Source organism: Rhyacophila brunnea, unplaced genomic scaffold (genome assembly GCF_057557595.1).
Source record: "Rhyacophila brunnea isolate RB1 unplaced genomic scaffold, BYU_Rbru_1.0 scaffold_7, whole genome shotgun sequence".
In the NCBI taxonomy this organism is placed as follows: Eukaryota; Metazoa; Arthropoda; class Insecta; order Trichoptera; family Rhyacophilidae; genus Rhyacophila; species Rhyacophila brunnea.
In genome coordinates, this window is record NW_028233339.1 from 32,050,353 (window position 1) to 32,066,966 (window position 16,614).

General features: G+C 32.4%; 1 protein-coding gene across 2 annotated transcripts; it reads right to left on the reverse strand.

The window, feature by feature from the left end:
• Positions 1-740: 740 nt before the first annotated feature.
• LOC147064722 (uncharacterized) lies at positions 741-16,130 on the reverse strand. 2 transcript variants are annotated; one of them, XM_085957574.1, is made up of 6 exons: positions 15,181-16,130; positions 13,922-14,087; positions 9,834-10,337; positions 5,863-6,050; positions 2,666-2,999; positions 741-2,235 (listed from the first exon to the last, which is right to left on the reverse strand). In XM_085957574.1, the coding sequence occupies exons 1-6, from the start codon at positions 15,955-15,957 to the stop codon at positions 899-901; spliced, it is 3,306 nt and encodes a 1,101-aa protein (XP_085813700.1). In that variant the 5' UTR covers positions 15,958-16,130; the 3' UTR covers positions 741-898. The 2 variants fall into 2 exon arrangements, with proteins under 2 accessions (XP_085813700.1, XP_085813701.1); XM_085957575.1 differs by lacking the exons at positions 741-2,235; positions 2,666-2,999 and adding an exon at positions 3,760-3,899.
• Positions 16,131-16,614: the final 484 nt, after the last annotated feature.

Consider the following 16,614-nt stretch of genomic DNA (forward strand, 5'->3'; position numbering starts at 1 on the left):
CATCGTATTTGTGTGGGCTCGGTTTCTCAATAGTAACTAATAAAAAACTAAAAAGCGAGAAAAACTTACAAATTTAGACGAAGAATTGAGGGTAGCTATATCAAATATACAATCTGTTTTATTTGTAATAAAAGATATGTCCGCATATTTTTCTTTGATTTCTTTTTGATGCATCGCAATTTTTTCTTATGATCAAAAGTGCACAGTGACTTCGAAAAGGTTAAGAACCACTGTTATAGGGGAAATTAAATAGAAAACAATATGTCAATGTATGTTTCAATAAAAGTCTTTATAAAATATATTAGTTATTTAAACATAAAAAACCATCAAAATTATTTAAAATAAAATATTGATATTTTCAATCTATCTATACTAATAATACAATTATAGTAGGTATCAGTCTCTGATTTTTAAATATTTACCAATTAATCGGCGTTTTGACTATTTCAGTGATATCTTGGCACAAATTATATCTATTTTTTTAAAATCTTATCAGTTTGTTCCGTTATAACTCAAAAGTTACTAGATGATTGATGTAACTCGTACAGCTGAACTTGTTAATTAAAGTTGTATGACGATAACTCAAAATGATCATAACATTTAAGACACATTTTTTCGAAAATAACGCACTTGCATTTATTTATTGTAAGTGGGTAGAGTGTAGAGAGTTAGACTGTAGCGGTGGAGTGGTGAGATGAGGTGCCGAATAAATTATGTTAAAATTAAATTAGTCTATTTTTCATAGTGTATCTCTCTATTTTTTTCCATACTTCACACGGAAGAAGTCTAGGACAGTCACTGGTTAAGGTTAAAATTAAATATTTTTTTTAGTATAGGAAATAAAAAAAATATATAGGTAGGTATATATATATCAAACAATAGTAGTGCGCCAATCATTTTAATCAAATGCTGATGGATGATATTCTTTCAAATGAACAGTTTCATGATATTCAAAATCTGAAGAGACTTTAGCTTTGAATAGTTTGCTACTCGCAGGCAAAACTTTGTCTTTACCTCCTAAATAGATATACCATATTTTTCTTGTTTTTTTATTGAGAATTATAAAAAATACAAATAATATAAATCCTTGAGCCGTGGCTGTAAAACAGAATATGTAAGCAAAATAAATATTATTTGAAAAGAGGCCAAACATCCAAGTCAGACCATAAAGGAAAAACATTAAGAAGCTAATAGAAACCTGTCTAAAAAATTGTTTGTCATCTCCGTGGCTTGTAATGTCTGATTGTTTAAAAATGTCATAAATAATCAAAAAGAATAGTATTGTATTTGCAAAAACAACAGATGCTACAGGAAAAAAAACTGTCAACCAGTGTCCTAATCCAGACGGATAACAAAAATCCATTTGAGAATTTCCCTGTTTATAGTGTAAAAGATATGAATCGGAATCAATAAATATTAATATGGCAATTGGTAAAACGGGGATAATCCAGCCAGTTATGCAGACTTTCAAAAGTCTATACGGTGCTTCACTTGCAAAAACTTTTTTAATTTTTTTGTAAGACATGAACGCTGATAAAAACATCCACGAGAGTGAGGACAATACTCCATAATGCAAAATAATGCCGGTGCCAATGCAAACAAATGGGTTGAATTTAGAAAAATCTAATATAGAAATAACCAAAAATGTTACAATAAGCAAAGCAATAGATATGGACAAATTCAACCATACTTTGTTAGAAAATTCTGCTCTCCATGTATGAGAAATCATGCCAGTGAGGCATATTATCATAAGCCCAATTAATGAAAGGGTGCAACTAACATATGTAATACTAGATAATACTATATTGTGGGTTTCTTCAATTCTTGTGTTACCATATCGAATTATTTGAGCAAAGTGAGTCAGATGGTAACATCTGCAAACGTCTATGGATCCTAATTTATCCGGTGGTAATAAAACGCATCCATTCGTTGACCAATTTGTGGTGTTAAAGTTGCAATAAGCACAACCTTTCTTCTTGTTAGATTGGTGACAGTCAAAAGAACGGAAGTGAATGTCGATATAGTTGGACTTTTTGAAACAAGTTTTGTTGCCGAGTGATATACTCAGTATTCGACTGTTTACTTGCCAGACAGTGTTAGTTTTCTTCTGAAAAGCTGCATCGTCTTTGTAGAGTCCAAAAGATAACTGTTCACTAGTACCATTGCATATATGCGAAGGTACATTAACTACTATGTCATTATTGGAGCTGTATAAATCTGAATCTAGCATGTCATCTGAAAATAAGATAGATAAAATCATATAAGCACTAAATAATGATCTTTATAAATAAATCTCTATATATTTTCACCTTAATCCTCAAGTCACAGATATAGATGAGCTTTAGAGGTGTGTTTTACCATCACATATTTCCAAACTTTCGACCTTCGATGCTAAATGCTCCCCCCCTTTCGGAGATGATACTACACTAATATAAAAATCATCTTAATAATTAACATAACATCTACATGTGATTGTTTTATCAATCACCGTATACATGATTAGGCTAATAAAGTAGTTTTGACTTTCATCTGTAAATGCATTTGAAATACCCTCTTCTATGCTCAAACAATATTCAATATTTTGAAGAGCGCCTCATTACGCCCAATAAATTGATTTCAGAAAATAATAATAAAATAAATATATATATATATATTTAATTAAAACCTTCTGTTAGTGGTTCCATTGTATCTTGTTTGATGCCTTCTTCTGCAATCCTTTTAACTCGTATGCCAATAATGGGAGCTGGTCCTTTTCTTTTCGCAACTAATACTGCAATGTTTGGTTGTACTTCTCTAAGATACTTCTCGTTCTGGGGAATCTCAACTGCATTTAATACATTATCAAAACTCTGGGCTACATCCTGAGGAAGTCGGGTTTCCTTAAGTAGCAGGACGCTGTTCATATTTTTAACAGCCATTTTTAAAACATCGGGTACCACCGGTGAGTTAATCATATCATTGAATCCATTTATAACGTTTTGAACCTCTTTGGAAAACATCTGAAAGACAAAAAAACCGACCTTGTTTTTAATTACTCCTAATTTTAGAGATAATTTTTTGGGCAAATTAAAAAAATCTCATTTAATAATCTGTATTTTTATTTATAAATCTATTGTATTTTCTGGGATTCTGGATATATTTGAACCATGGAGTCGCTCGGAATTGGAAGTCAGTTGCTTAAAAACTGCCCAATATCACTGGGATGGTATCTGGAGTAGCAGATCACTATGTAAATGTAAAGAGATAAGCCACTGTCCTTTGGACATTGGACCATATCTTCCACCTATCAGAGAGTACTTAAAGGGTTCATCCAATTTTTATACATATTTTGACGACTTTTTTAGGATAATAAATTATTTTATTCGCACCCCCAGTAAGATACTGTTGTAAGTCTGAAATGGGCGTTTTCGAGTTATGGATGTGGTTGGATTCGTTTTTTTTTTGCTATTTTAATAAAATACTGTCGTATCTCAAACTCAAATAGTGTCAGAGAGAAAGCACTTAATACAGTACATTACTTTCCGAAAACTATTAAATCGATAATAAAATAGTGTTGTAACTAAGTTACGACAGTATTTTACAAGAAGCTTCCTAAAAAACTAAAACAATATTTCTCAAAAAAATACTGTTGTAACTCTGTTACTATAGGAAAATGTTAATATACAGCATAATTTTCTCACTAGTTGCATGGATATTATTGTTCCAAAATATTAAAACAAAAAAACTGGAAGCAGCAGAGGCAACAATTTTTGTTATTAACTTCAATTGAATGGAAGTAAAATACAAGTATGCAAAAAATACTTTATCAAAACATTTGGGGTGAGTGAAAGGTACTGCTCCACTGCGTAGAAAACACGAGATCTCCTTTTCGGAACGCCAATTCCAGAACAAAGAGGTCACTATGGCAATCACAAAAAGATTGATGATGTTTTAAAAAAATATTTAAGAGCTCACATTATTAATTTTCCCCAGTGATCGAATCACATTATTTGCGTGCACAGACGCCTAGATTGTATTTAGATGGTAAATTAACAATTGCTGAAATGTATCTGTTACACAAAAAACAACAAGCTGACAACAATATGCCATTTGGAAAAGAACTCTTATACGCATTCATATTTAATAACGAATTTATTATTGGCTTCTTTAAACCTAAAAAAGATTTGTGCGTTCAATGCAACCTATACAATAATTCTTCACCAGAAGAAAAACTTCAAGAAAAGTATGAGGCACATCAACATGGAAAAAAGAGGTAAGGGATGAAAAGACCAAAGACATAGCAGAGTCCCGAACTAATGGCCAAAATAGTGTCATTAATATAGCTGTATATGATTGCCAGGCTGTTTTACTGCTTCCTTGCGGAAATCTGTCAACATTCTATTATAAACGAAAGTTGGCAATGTACAATCTTACAGTCTATAATATCACTGAAAATATTGCAAACTGCTACATGTGGGACAAGAATCAAGCTGCACGAGGATCCAATGAAATTGGTAGTTGTGTACTCGATTACATTGCATGTCAAAAATATCACCACATTGAGCATTTTATTTTTTACAGCGACATTTTGTGCCGGGCAGAATAAAAATAAATACATTGCTGCAATGTATTTATATGCCATCAAGAATTCACAGCAGATCAAAACGATCTCCTTTAAGTTTTTGATCACCGGGCATACCCAAAATGAAGGCAATAGTGTCCATTCTACAATTGAGCAGCAGAAGACTAGGGCTAAAGTGGACTGATATTTGTGACCAGCCAAATGATTACCATTGTACAAACAAGTAAGAAAAGAGGACAACCATACATAGTTAAACCTATGACGACAATAATTTTCACAACATGAAAAAACTAGCAGATGAAATCGGTAGAAATTACAACAAGGATGAAAATGGAGAAAAAATATTTGTGGTAGAAGATTAAAGTTATAAGAATAGACAGAGACTATCCATACATTATTTTTTTTAAATCAGTTATCATGAAGAATGTAGGAAATTGAATGTTCGTCAACGGCAAATAGGTAAACCGTTACCAATGGATGGTCTCAATTTATCCAAAGCATATCAAGAACGACCAAAAATAACGACAATTAAAAATGAGGATTTGCTTTCTCTCTGCACTGTTAAACATCATGAATTTTATTATGATTTTTTTGCTTCTCTTCCAAGTGATGATTACAAATTAAAAATTATACCTGACAATTTTATTTGCCCATTAAATAAAATAATTAAGTAATTTTTTTTGTTTTGAACTAATAATTGTATTTTTATTGTTTTTTTCAATAAATCTTTAAAGATTGTACCATAACTTAATATTTTGAAAACCTTCCTTTACAGTGCCCAAGAAATTAGCTAAAATTATTTTATTGGTGGTAGGGAATTTTACATAGAAAGTATTGAGTTGATTCAAATTTTACCATGAAATTTTCAAATGTCCTAATAAAATACAGTCGTAACTCAGAAATATTAAAATAACTCAATTTGTACATGTTTTAGAGAAAAATGATGAATACAGTTGAAAATAGATCATGTTTTTCCATAAAAATGAGTAATAATTTTTACATTCAGACTTTTCCTGTATTTTCAAAGAATATTTGAAACTTCAAATGGCTCTCCTGCAATATGCCAATTTTTGGATTACTACAGTATTTTACTGGGGGTGCGATATATATTATTAACGTCATAAATTTACCATTGAATATAAATTAGACATAATGGACATAGGTACTGGAAGTGGCTTACAATGGTTCCTTATATAAAATCTGTTAATATAACCTTTAATGATTCATTTAGAACAAAAAAGGCAATTCACATATTAATAGCATTCGTAACAAAATTCGTATTTCATGTAGGGATTACTTACGGGGGTCAAATTGTCTGTCGTAAAATAAGTAGAATAGTATTCCGTTGTAGTGTCGGATGTAGTGGAATCGGTGGAGAAGTTTCCTGTGGAATCATCTAATGTTGTTGAATCCGTTAAATAATATTCCGGGGTAGATTCGGTTGTACTTGAATCAACAGAATAGTAATCTGGTGGGGTGTTAGTTGTACCTAAAAACATTGAATAGTATTCCGATATAGTGTCGGTTGTACTTGAACCCGTTGAATAGTATTCCGGTGTAGTCTCAGTTTTACTTGAATCCGTAGAATAGTATTCCGGTGTAGTGTCAGTTTTACTTGAATCCGTAGAATAGTATTCCGGTGTAGTGTCAGTTGTACTTGAATCCGTAGAATGGTATTCCGGTGTAGTGTCAGTTGTACTTGAATCCGTAGAATGGTATTCCGATGTAGTGTCAGTTTTACTTGAATCCGTAGAATAGTATTCCGGTGTAGTGTCAGTTGTACTTGAATCCGTAGAATAGTATTCCGGTGTAGTGTCAGTTTTACTTGAATCCGTAGAATAGTATTCCGGTGTAGTGTCAGTTGTACTTAGGGATTCCAATCCCGGGATCCCGAGCTATTTTCGATACCTATGAATCCCGGGATTGATAAACATAATCCCGGGATTTCGGGATTGATTTTTTTATCAATTTTTATGGAAAATAAACTAAAAGCGAAAATATAACAGAAAAAATACTTTTAATAAAAAAATAACTACATTAGAAATAAACTGAGTTTGAATGAAGTTTGATTTATACCCATGTGTAGGTAGCCGATTCATTTTATTTTTTCACATAGGTTATTAAAAATGAGAAAGATTGGAAAAAAACAAAGCTTCGCACTTTTAACAAAGTAATATTCCACCATGATATCATACGTTTTACGGCAGTTTCATATTTGGCTGACTAATTAGATTTATGAAGCCGAAAGGCCATAAGTATGCCATGATTATTTGTTTTACTATTTTAAATCTCGCTAATCCATTCATTATGTCTTTACTATCAGAAACAGCAATCTTCAAATCAAATTCACATTATTATTTATATTACAATATTATTTACTCCATTAAACTTGTGTATTTCCAAGATTGAACGTATACAATATAAATGTCTTAAATATAATAAATTATACTAGATTTATTTTTGATCGATTTTATCAATGTTATTTGTAAATATAAAAAAATTATATTAACAATGGAAAAAAATGCCAATCCCGAGATTGTCAAATTGTAATCCCGAAATCCCGGGATCAGAATTTTGGCTCGGGATTGGATTCCCTAGTTGTACTTGAATCCGTAAAATAGACTTCTGTTGAAATATCATTGGTATTAGAATAAGAATAAGTAGGATAAAATTCGTTGTAGTACATAATTATTATGTATATTGATATATTCTCAAATGGACTGGAGATAATCTCATTTGACAGTATGATAAGATGGCATGGCTTTGTATAAATGAACTTTTGGCATATTAATAATAATCTTTATCGATAAAATTTTCCTTTGTTATTAGCTAGCCAAAGTTACCAATCTGTTGGTGAATTAAAATGAACAGACAACATGATATAATATAGCAATATTTAGTCCATTATACTAAGTTTCATACAAATATTAGGTGAATGAAAAATTCATTGGAAATTCACTATAAACTTTTGTATGAACTCAACTGCTCAATAGAACCACGCTAATAGCTGCTGATGATATCATTATGATGCTCATAGAGTTGCTATACCGGGTAAAGTAACAGGGTCGCAAACACGGCCTCCTTATTAATACGAATACAACCAAGTTAATGGTTATCGATCGGGCTAACCTTCTACCAACAAGTCTACTCGAAAACCTTCAAAAAGTGGACGAGTTTGTGTATCTGGGGTACACTATTACTGAAAAATTGAAAGTGGAGAAACAGAGTTAGCAAGGCGCATACAGATTGTGAAAAATGCAATTTCATGTCTTATCACTATAATATGCAAGGATCGGAGAATTTTAATTTCCACGAAAATGATACTTATGGAAACATTAGCATTCTCGATATTTTTGTACGGTGTCGAGTCATGAAATCTGAGTGCAAGGGAGCGGAAGGCAATTATTGATGCCTTCAAAATGCGATGTGAGCGTTGAATACTTTTTATATCTTGGACGGAGTACAAAACGAACCAATCAATCATCCAAAAACTACAGCTGATAAAGAAATGGTTATCGACAATATGTTCGAGATCAAGGAAAGCGAAGCAGAGGAAGAGAGTCGGCGTGCTGGGGTAACCAAGTGAATGAGCTTACTCGTGGCAGCCTTACTCTACCCTGAGAGAAGCAGAGGATCGACAGGGGTAGGAAGTCTTGGTCGTTCAAAAGATGACAGTATTTCAAGTTGGACACGATCCTCAGCGACAAAGTAATCCCCAAGATGATGAGTACTTACAAGCTTTATCATAATTATAGTCATCCTGAATTATATGTACCAAAATCGTCGAGATAATAATATGCTATATTAATAATTATACCACATGTTTTCCTTTCATCATCCGACCATATCGATACCCTCTTGGGCATATACCGGAGATTACCGAAACTAGATTTATTTAGTCATGGCATTCTATTTCTCTGGCTGCCATAGATAAAATTTTCCAGGAAATGTGTTTCATCAGTTTTCTCTAAAACTATCATTTATACAGAAAAAAAAACATTTAAATACAGTGATTTTTTTCATCGTATTATGCATCTGTCCGGCACACATAATTGCAATAATACATTTTTGAGGCTAAAATAAAAAGTAGATTAACATCTTATGTTCATATTAATTTTTTAAATATAAAAGTACACAACAAAATATATCAATACACTGCACGTGTAAGTGGATATAATATAATAAAATAAAGCCAAGTTATGAAAAAGGGTGGAGATTTTTGACACCATCGTTCGATTTTTTCCCACCCAATCGAAATTGAGTCTAAAAATGCTGAATCTCGTCTGATACTCAATTTTTTTCTAAATATTATGTATGTGTATTAGCTTGAACGAGTGACAGTTGTGTAGAGCGGATAAAATGCACTGAGTCTGCTATCCTGGAAGATAGAAGAGGAATCACCACGCTTACTATATAATATTTTATTATAAGTGATCTCACTTGTAAGACAGTGAGTAAGTAAGTGAGTGTCTACCGTTGAGTATGTCAAAGAATTTTCGCCCATTTATCCATGACAAATTGATAATTTTTCGTGTTTTCCTTTCACGTGTGCCTGAATCCAAGATGTATTACACCAGTGGTCTCCAAACTCAATAAGGATGTGAGCTACTTTCAGAAATTGAAATTTTCTGGTGAGCTACTTATATATATTCCTTCTTCATATTTTTTTTTATCGTCCTTTATCGTGTCATACATAACATTATTATATTACTTTCAATAAATTAGGACATCGGACTTATAATAAAACATAAAATGCGTTACTTAAAATAAGTGTGAGTAAAAGTAAAAATAATTATTAATTAGTGAAAAGAATGGCATTCACTTTCCTCCATATTTTTTTCAATTCTCGGTGAGTATCTTGTCACTCCCATTTGAATGCAATTATCAAGATGTACATCTATGAGTTTGTTTCTATATATTTACTTTTAACCACCTTCATAGTGGAAAATTTTGATTCACATAAGTAGGTAGAACAAAACAATGCCTTCATTTTGAGCGCAATAATTCTAAATTAATAAAAGGAGGTGAAACAAATTGTCCAAGCAGCTATTTTAAAGTCACTAAACCGCAATTTATAAATATGATAAACTATCCTACGTGAGCTACCGAAAATGCCGCCACGAGCTACCGTTTGGCGATCACTGTATTACACCATTGACAGAACAAAAATTAATAACGACAAATAATCACAAACATCTTGTATGGAGATCCATATAAAGATACTTTGTCATAAAAATAAAATTGTGTTATATATTATAATATGAATATTTACCTTCATCTATTGTAAAAATATTTGGTGATTTTTCGAAGTATTGAATGTTTCGTTCATATAATATGATATACTCATTATGGATGGTTGAAGTCGAAGGACGGGAATGTATCAAGATTGAATTATTTTGATATAGTCTCTTATATTTCGCTAATCGAAAGTTTGTTTCTATAACTTCACGAATGGTTTTTATTTTTTTGTCTTTGGGAAATTGCAACAAAAAAGCTTTGGCATCATCTGACGATTTGCGATCTGGGAGAAATATAACTTTGTTAGATTCGGGTGTTCTGTATGAAATGCTGTTCATTCTCAAGCACCAATAATATCCATTGTCTTTCCCATCGACAAAGTATTTTGATGACGTATTCATCCGATAATGATATGGTATGATATGTATTGATACAGTTGTTGGATAATAAGTTTGAGAATCAGTAAAACACTTAATATCAGATTCATTTACGCCATGATCTCCTTCAACTGCTAATACCAGTGATTCCTTTTCACCGCCTGAAAAGAAAAAAAAATATTTATAACATTTGAATGTATGCATCTTCATAAAATTATAATTGCTGTGCTCAGGATTACAAGTGCACCAATGACTAAATTGAGTAAATGGACATCAAATCAGTGCTCGAAACGGAAAATTGTACAAACCGGAGCGCTCGATTATTTTAAGAAAATATCAATATATTTAAGTATCTAATTGTATATATATATATATGTATTGTATGCGATGTGATGAGGTCGCTAAGTAGATTAAAATGGCAATGCGCTTGCAAGTTGCTCGGCGAATAGATAACCGCTAGACAAGTGCCGTCATACAGTGGTACCCAAGGGTAACTGAACGCCACACGGACTATCCCGCTGGATAGACGAGCTCAAAAAAATCGGTGGATGTACACATACAACGAAGTGTGCCACGGTGAAATGTTTTACGTACAATTTACATGTAACCCTATAAAATATGAATTTAATTTACATGTTTTAAGATTCTCTACATGAAAGCATTTTATTAAATGAGTAAGCAAGAGCGAATATCCCATTGATATGGTTTGTCACTAGTGTGTGTCATTCAATATGGAAAAAAAATATACACAATGTTCAGATGCTTTAAGTCAATACTTTCTAATTTACATATATATATATTTGTATTTACACTTTTCTACTGTTTAAAAAACTTTTATATAATACTATTTCTTTGTTTCTAAATGTCATATTGTGAACGTCTTGAATTATTAATTTGCAACGTTCACTATACGTAAAAATAAATAAAATTTGAATTGTAACCGTTTGGCATTAGGTTAAGCACTTTACATTGACGACAGAAGGCCAAGTCGGGAGTTCATCTCTGGGAGTAATGTGGCAATTGATAACAGGTAAGTGTACCTATTTCATTTACAGTTAGAATCCCACCAAATACATATATTATTTTTATACTCATTTAAACAGCGGCGTCCCTAGGCAAAGTGCTATCCTTTGCCCGACTTGCAATAAAATCCTTTTTCATTTTTGGTCTCAAATTTTATGCACAATTGTTAGGTGCATAACTGCCCTGCATATGTAATATCTTAAACTAAGCAGCGAAAGCAACAAAAATCTTGAAAAAAAAAATACACAATATAATCTATGTAGGACTCGTCGAAACATACTCCCAAATAGTAGTGCGTGACCAGTGTGGAAGTCCCCATGCTACGTTTTGAAACTAAGATGTCGGTAGTTTGTAACGGCGCGACCGTATCGTCCGTTTCATGGAAAACCGTCACTGTTTCCTAAATATGTTATGATCATATTCGCTCCTTCGTTTGCCGCATATACCACCCCTAAGAAACGCATGACCTGCCTACCCCCACGAGACGTCATTTCATTTAAAGATTCGTAATTACAATGTATTTTTTAATGTATCGGAATGAGGTTGAGACTTGAGAGAAAGTACAACATAATATCTGCCTCCGCCCTGATAAAGAAAGAATCGAGGCGGTTACATATTTTAAAATGTAACGTTTACTCTAACAGCTCTATATGTTGACTATCTTTCAAATGGTCAGAAGAGCATTCTGGCATATAATTTAACTCCAAAATTAATAAAAATTAATAAAGGTGATAAATATGATATGTCGTATTCACGCAGTTAATTATTACGGGAAGTTAACTGTGATATTTTTTAACACGGCCGTCCATGGTAGCGTTAACCGCGAGCTGTCAAATGTCGTTGAAGAATACAGTTACCACATCTTACTCGATTCTAATCGAATGCATTTGGAAACAAGTAAGGCGCATACTCGGACTCCTACGTTGTATTCACTATATTCGGCGGTATAAACCCAAGTTTTTATCTTCTCCTGTAAAATCATATTTTTGACTAAGGCGGTTTGTGATCTTCATCGTCGTAGTACTATTTTAATGAAAAAAGTCAATCGCTTGAAAGAAAAGGTAAATTGGCTACCCCCGATATATTTAGAAATATAAGGGCAGTTGTTGAATAATGTACTGCGCCATATTAACATATGGTTAATACGAATACAATTAATTGTCAGAAAATAACGCCAACAGTTTTTGATACAAAACCTTAATTGACTATCAAAGATAGCGTCCCTTTATTAAAAAATCCTACAGTAATGTTGAAATGACAGCTAGATTATGTTACAATAATGTCGTAAGTTATTATTTATAAAGCTCACATTGAAAGATGTCAACATAAATTTGTACGTTTTATTAACTTTAAGCTTGGTATCCATGGGAATATAATTATTGTGAACAGTAATTTGTTAGAGATATCTAGTCTGTCCATGTCAGGGCTTGAAATGGAGGAGAGTGCACCTGAGCGCCGATCCGGTTCGTGCAATCGGTAAAATTGTCGCTCCGTCTCGTGGAAAAAAAAATTTTGAACTCCTCAGCTAGATATGCCATATGATAGAAAATCTATCACACCTATTTTTATAAATTCCGCATAAAATTTGATAACTATGTAAACATCTTCAGAAAATTGTGGAGCGCTCTGGTTCGTAAACTTTTCCATTTCGAGCACTGATCCATGTTAAACTGAAGGCGACAAACTGTTGACTTTTTGGTTATGTTTAAAACTTTTTTTCTTTATTTGGAAGCAATTGAGCTCTTCTCTGAATGGAAGGCTATTCTGCTTTACAATGGTTTACAAAAGTATACATACATTTTTTTAACGACAGGAATAAATAGTTACATTATTAATGATACAGAATTACATTTTTGTTACAATATACACTAGACATTTGCGTTACATTTTTGGAGAAATTCATGTACAATTTTCATAACTGAAATATTTGGTTTTGCCAGGAACGAATTAATCGTAAAAGGAGGGTATAACCTGCATTTTAAACAAACTTTTAAGCAAAATTTTAATTCAATCTTCGACTGTCCCGAATCATTAAGCATAACCTAGTTTCATGCCACCTAAATTACGACCCTTTTCACAGTATTTTTTTTTAAATCCAAATGGTCTGTTCTTTCTTCAATGTGAAGGACTCATTATCTTTTCATTTACATCTTCAATACCTCCCTTCAAGCATTCAACCACCACAATTACAATGAACTGTTGATGCTATTGTGAGGTACGATAGTTATTTTTCATAGTATTTTATGCCGATTTTATTTTACTTTTTATTCTTTTATTTGTAACTTAATGATACTATGTACTTTATCATGTAGGTATTTATATTACATTACCTGACTGACTGTAATATTATTATAGTATTATTGTTACGTATGTGGGCTCTGTTGTAAGTGTAAGTATGCACCGTTTATAAAGAAGGAAGTTAAAGAAATAGGCGGTTTTTTACCGCACGTCAATTAAAGAGGCGTAAAAGCTTTTCCAACATCTTTTCCAAAGATAAAAAGCTCGTGCGTCGTCGACAGTCAAAATAAAATACGTGTGTTGCAGTTAAACAGCTTGTCATATCCGTGTTATAAAGATCACATTTTAAAATAGTGCGACGCGGTAACCAAAGTGCGGTCCCCTCATCTATACTATTCTAAACACGTTCGACCTGCCTAAATACATAAAATGTATAGGATTGTGAGACAATATATTAAAATAATAATTTAAAAAATACGCTTACCAAGTTCTCTCTCAACAGTAAGACGCATTGTTATATTAGGCAATACTGGATAATATTCACACAAGAAATTCCTAAATAGATGGTCTTTTTTCCGTAAATTTAAAGTGCTTTGCTTGACACTTATACTGGACGTTGCAATGGTCTCGTTCCAATTAAATTCTGGAACCTAAAAAATATATATATAATATTATTAATATGTATACTGGACACAAATTATTATAGTAACCACGTAATGTGAAAAGGATAGGAATTAAAAAAAAAATAGGAAACACTATTGATAACGCTTCATAATAGCAATTCTTAATTTAAGTTAAACAAAAGAGATCTCATTGAGTTAAACATACTATTGTCTCCATTGCGTCCAACGTTCCTTGCACACATTGTCTGCACAAATGTTTTCAACTCTCCGCATACAGAAAATTGGTAGTAACTTGATTATATTATGTATATAAAGACGAACATTTATTACGCCATTAAAATACTTATTGCATTGTAAGGTGGGTACGTTCTTAATATAATTATTTGCGAAAATGTCATTTCATTTCACAAAATTTGCTTGAAAAAAGAGAATTTCATATTATGATTGTCTTTAACATCCGAGAACCGAAAGTGCATCTACATTGTTATTAATAAGACGAATTATGTAAATCAACTAATATTATAAGGGTGGATTTAGCGGAACGCTCTTTTCTTATTTTATATTCAATGTAGAAATAATAAATCTTAATGTAATTACTAAAATTATAAAATGTACTTTATGCACTAATTTCGATTAATATTTTTTTCAAACAATCGGCAAACTGTCATTTGTTTTCTAATATGGTAAAAATGGTCTAAAAGAGCTGTAATACATAATAATAGTTGTGGAAATCTGAATGCTATATCATATAATATTTATATTATGCGAGATTATAATCAATATTATCGAAACGCGTGAAATGAATTTATCAAGAATTATATTAATACACATTTCGATTATACCGATTAAAATCCGATCCCTTATGCGCCAGCTAGATGCCAGTGACTTGCTTGCGCGGTATAGTTTGTGCAAAAAATACGGAACACTTTTACAGCGCTTTTCGGTTTGTGCGAGCTACAGTTTTCCCGTTCATATACACGGGCTTCCTGATACAATCCGGTTTGTGCAGGTAAGCTTGTGGTAAAGCATGAGCGTCTAGCCGGCGCTTGAGTGATTTAAATGATATACATTTCAGCACCAGTAACAGAATATATCAGTTGATTATTAGTAATTAACTAACCTTGCTATAGTTATCGTATGGGATATACTGCCAATGGACTCCGTTTTTATCACCGTTAATGCCAACTGGATACTCAGGATATGAGACTTCAACGTTTCTAAAATCAGGATAATGCGCGTAAATATATCCTTGTTGTAGAAGATACCCCGAATCCTTTCTGCAGATAGAACTGGCTTCAGGAGATGTCTTTCCTTCCATTTCGTATCCCCATAAAATATCTTTCAGACACACTATACTTGGAGATTTAAATAGCAACGACTGAGAAGAGCAAATCTTTGATGGCTCGCTTTTATATAATGATGACATAGTCATGCAAATACTATGATATTTTTCACGGCAACTTACTGCATGGAGGACACCAGATGTCAAATTAACCACAGCACACATTTCAGTACCATTCATGGGATCTTTCTCCAAAACATCCACCGGTTGTCCAATACTTTGCACTTCATCTTCCATATTATCAGTCCTTACAATATGCCAGTTGATAAACGGTCCATCTTCATAAGATCTTATGTTGTCGGTCCAATATAATTGGTTTTTCACTGACAAATTGCCTTTATAAAAATACAATGGTAACAAGTTTCCAGCGCACGCATTGAATTTATCGAAAAATGTTCCCGGTCCCTGAACTTGTATACATGACAACTCGCTTGTATTTGAAGAATATTCGAAAAATCCACTGGGGCACTTCATACCATGACTTTTACACGTCGAGTATAAATTAGATAAAACAAAAATTATTATAATCCTAGCCAAGATTATTTTCAAACACATCGTAAAAAAATCTATTAAGCCATTCAACTGTAGTTTTTTTTACATACTATTAATTTATTAGCGAGCACTATTCAATTTATATGATATTAAGTAGGAGGAAAAGTTCACATAATCAAAGTACACATTATTGTCATAAATATGTACGCTTCCGCAACCTACTGATGTATGTGAGTGCATATCACGGGCCAGTAATAGATATAACACTAATGAGTAGGGCCGTCAAAAATGTTTTGATACTTTTTGACCGTTACTTCGATACTTTTCTTTCGGGAAAAAAATCCTTCGCAGACATTCATCATTTGACACCGATACTAATGCGTCAAATACATTACCATCACGTTATCTGCTGTCACTAGGGATTGCAATACAGAATGAAAATAGTAATACTGGTATTTCCTATTGAATACCGATATTAATACCGGTATTCGTGAAATATATATAAAAAAAGAAGTTTCCACCAATACTTATTATATATAATTCTCTTTAGACCATTATTATTGTATAACACGTGCCATTGATAGTCTCCAAAGACGTTAAAGGGCAACAGAAGTAAACTAGACATGGCGTAACCCGACAAAAAATACAATCATCTTAAACCTTCAATTAATATTTTCTTTTATTTTGTTAACTGTCAATTCATGGTGGAACTGCATTGTA

Coding starts and splice junctions, on each gene's coding strand:
- LOC147064722 (XM_085957574.1), bottom strand. CDS start 15,957: ATGTGTTTGAAAATAATCTTGGCTAGGATTATAATAATTTTTGTTTTA. Junction 10,338..13,921: donor TACTGTTGAGAGAGAACTTG/GTAAGCGTATTT, acceptor TTTTCTTTTCAG/GCGGTGAAAAGGAATCACTG. Junction 6,051..9,833: donor TATTTTTACAATAGATGAAG/GTAAATATTCAT, acceptor CAATGTTTTTAG/GTACAACTAACACCCCACCA.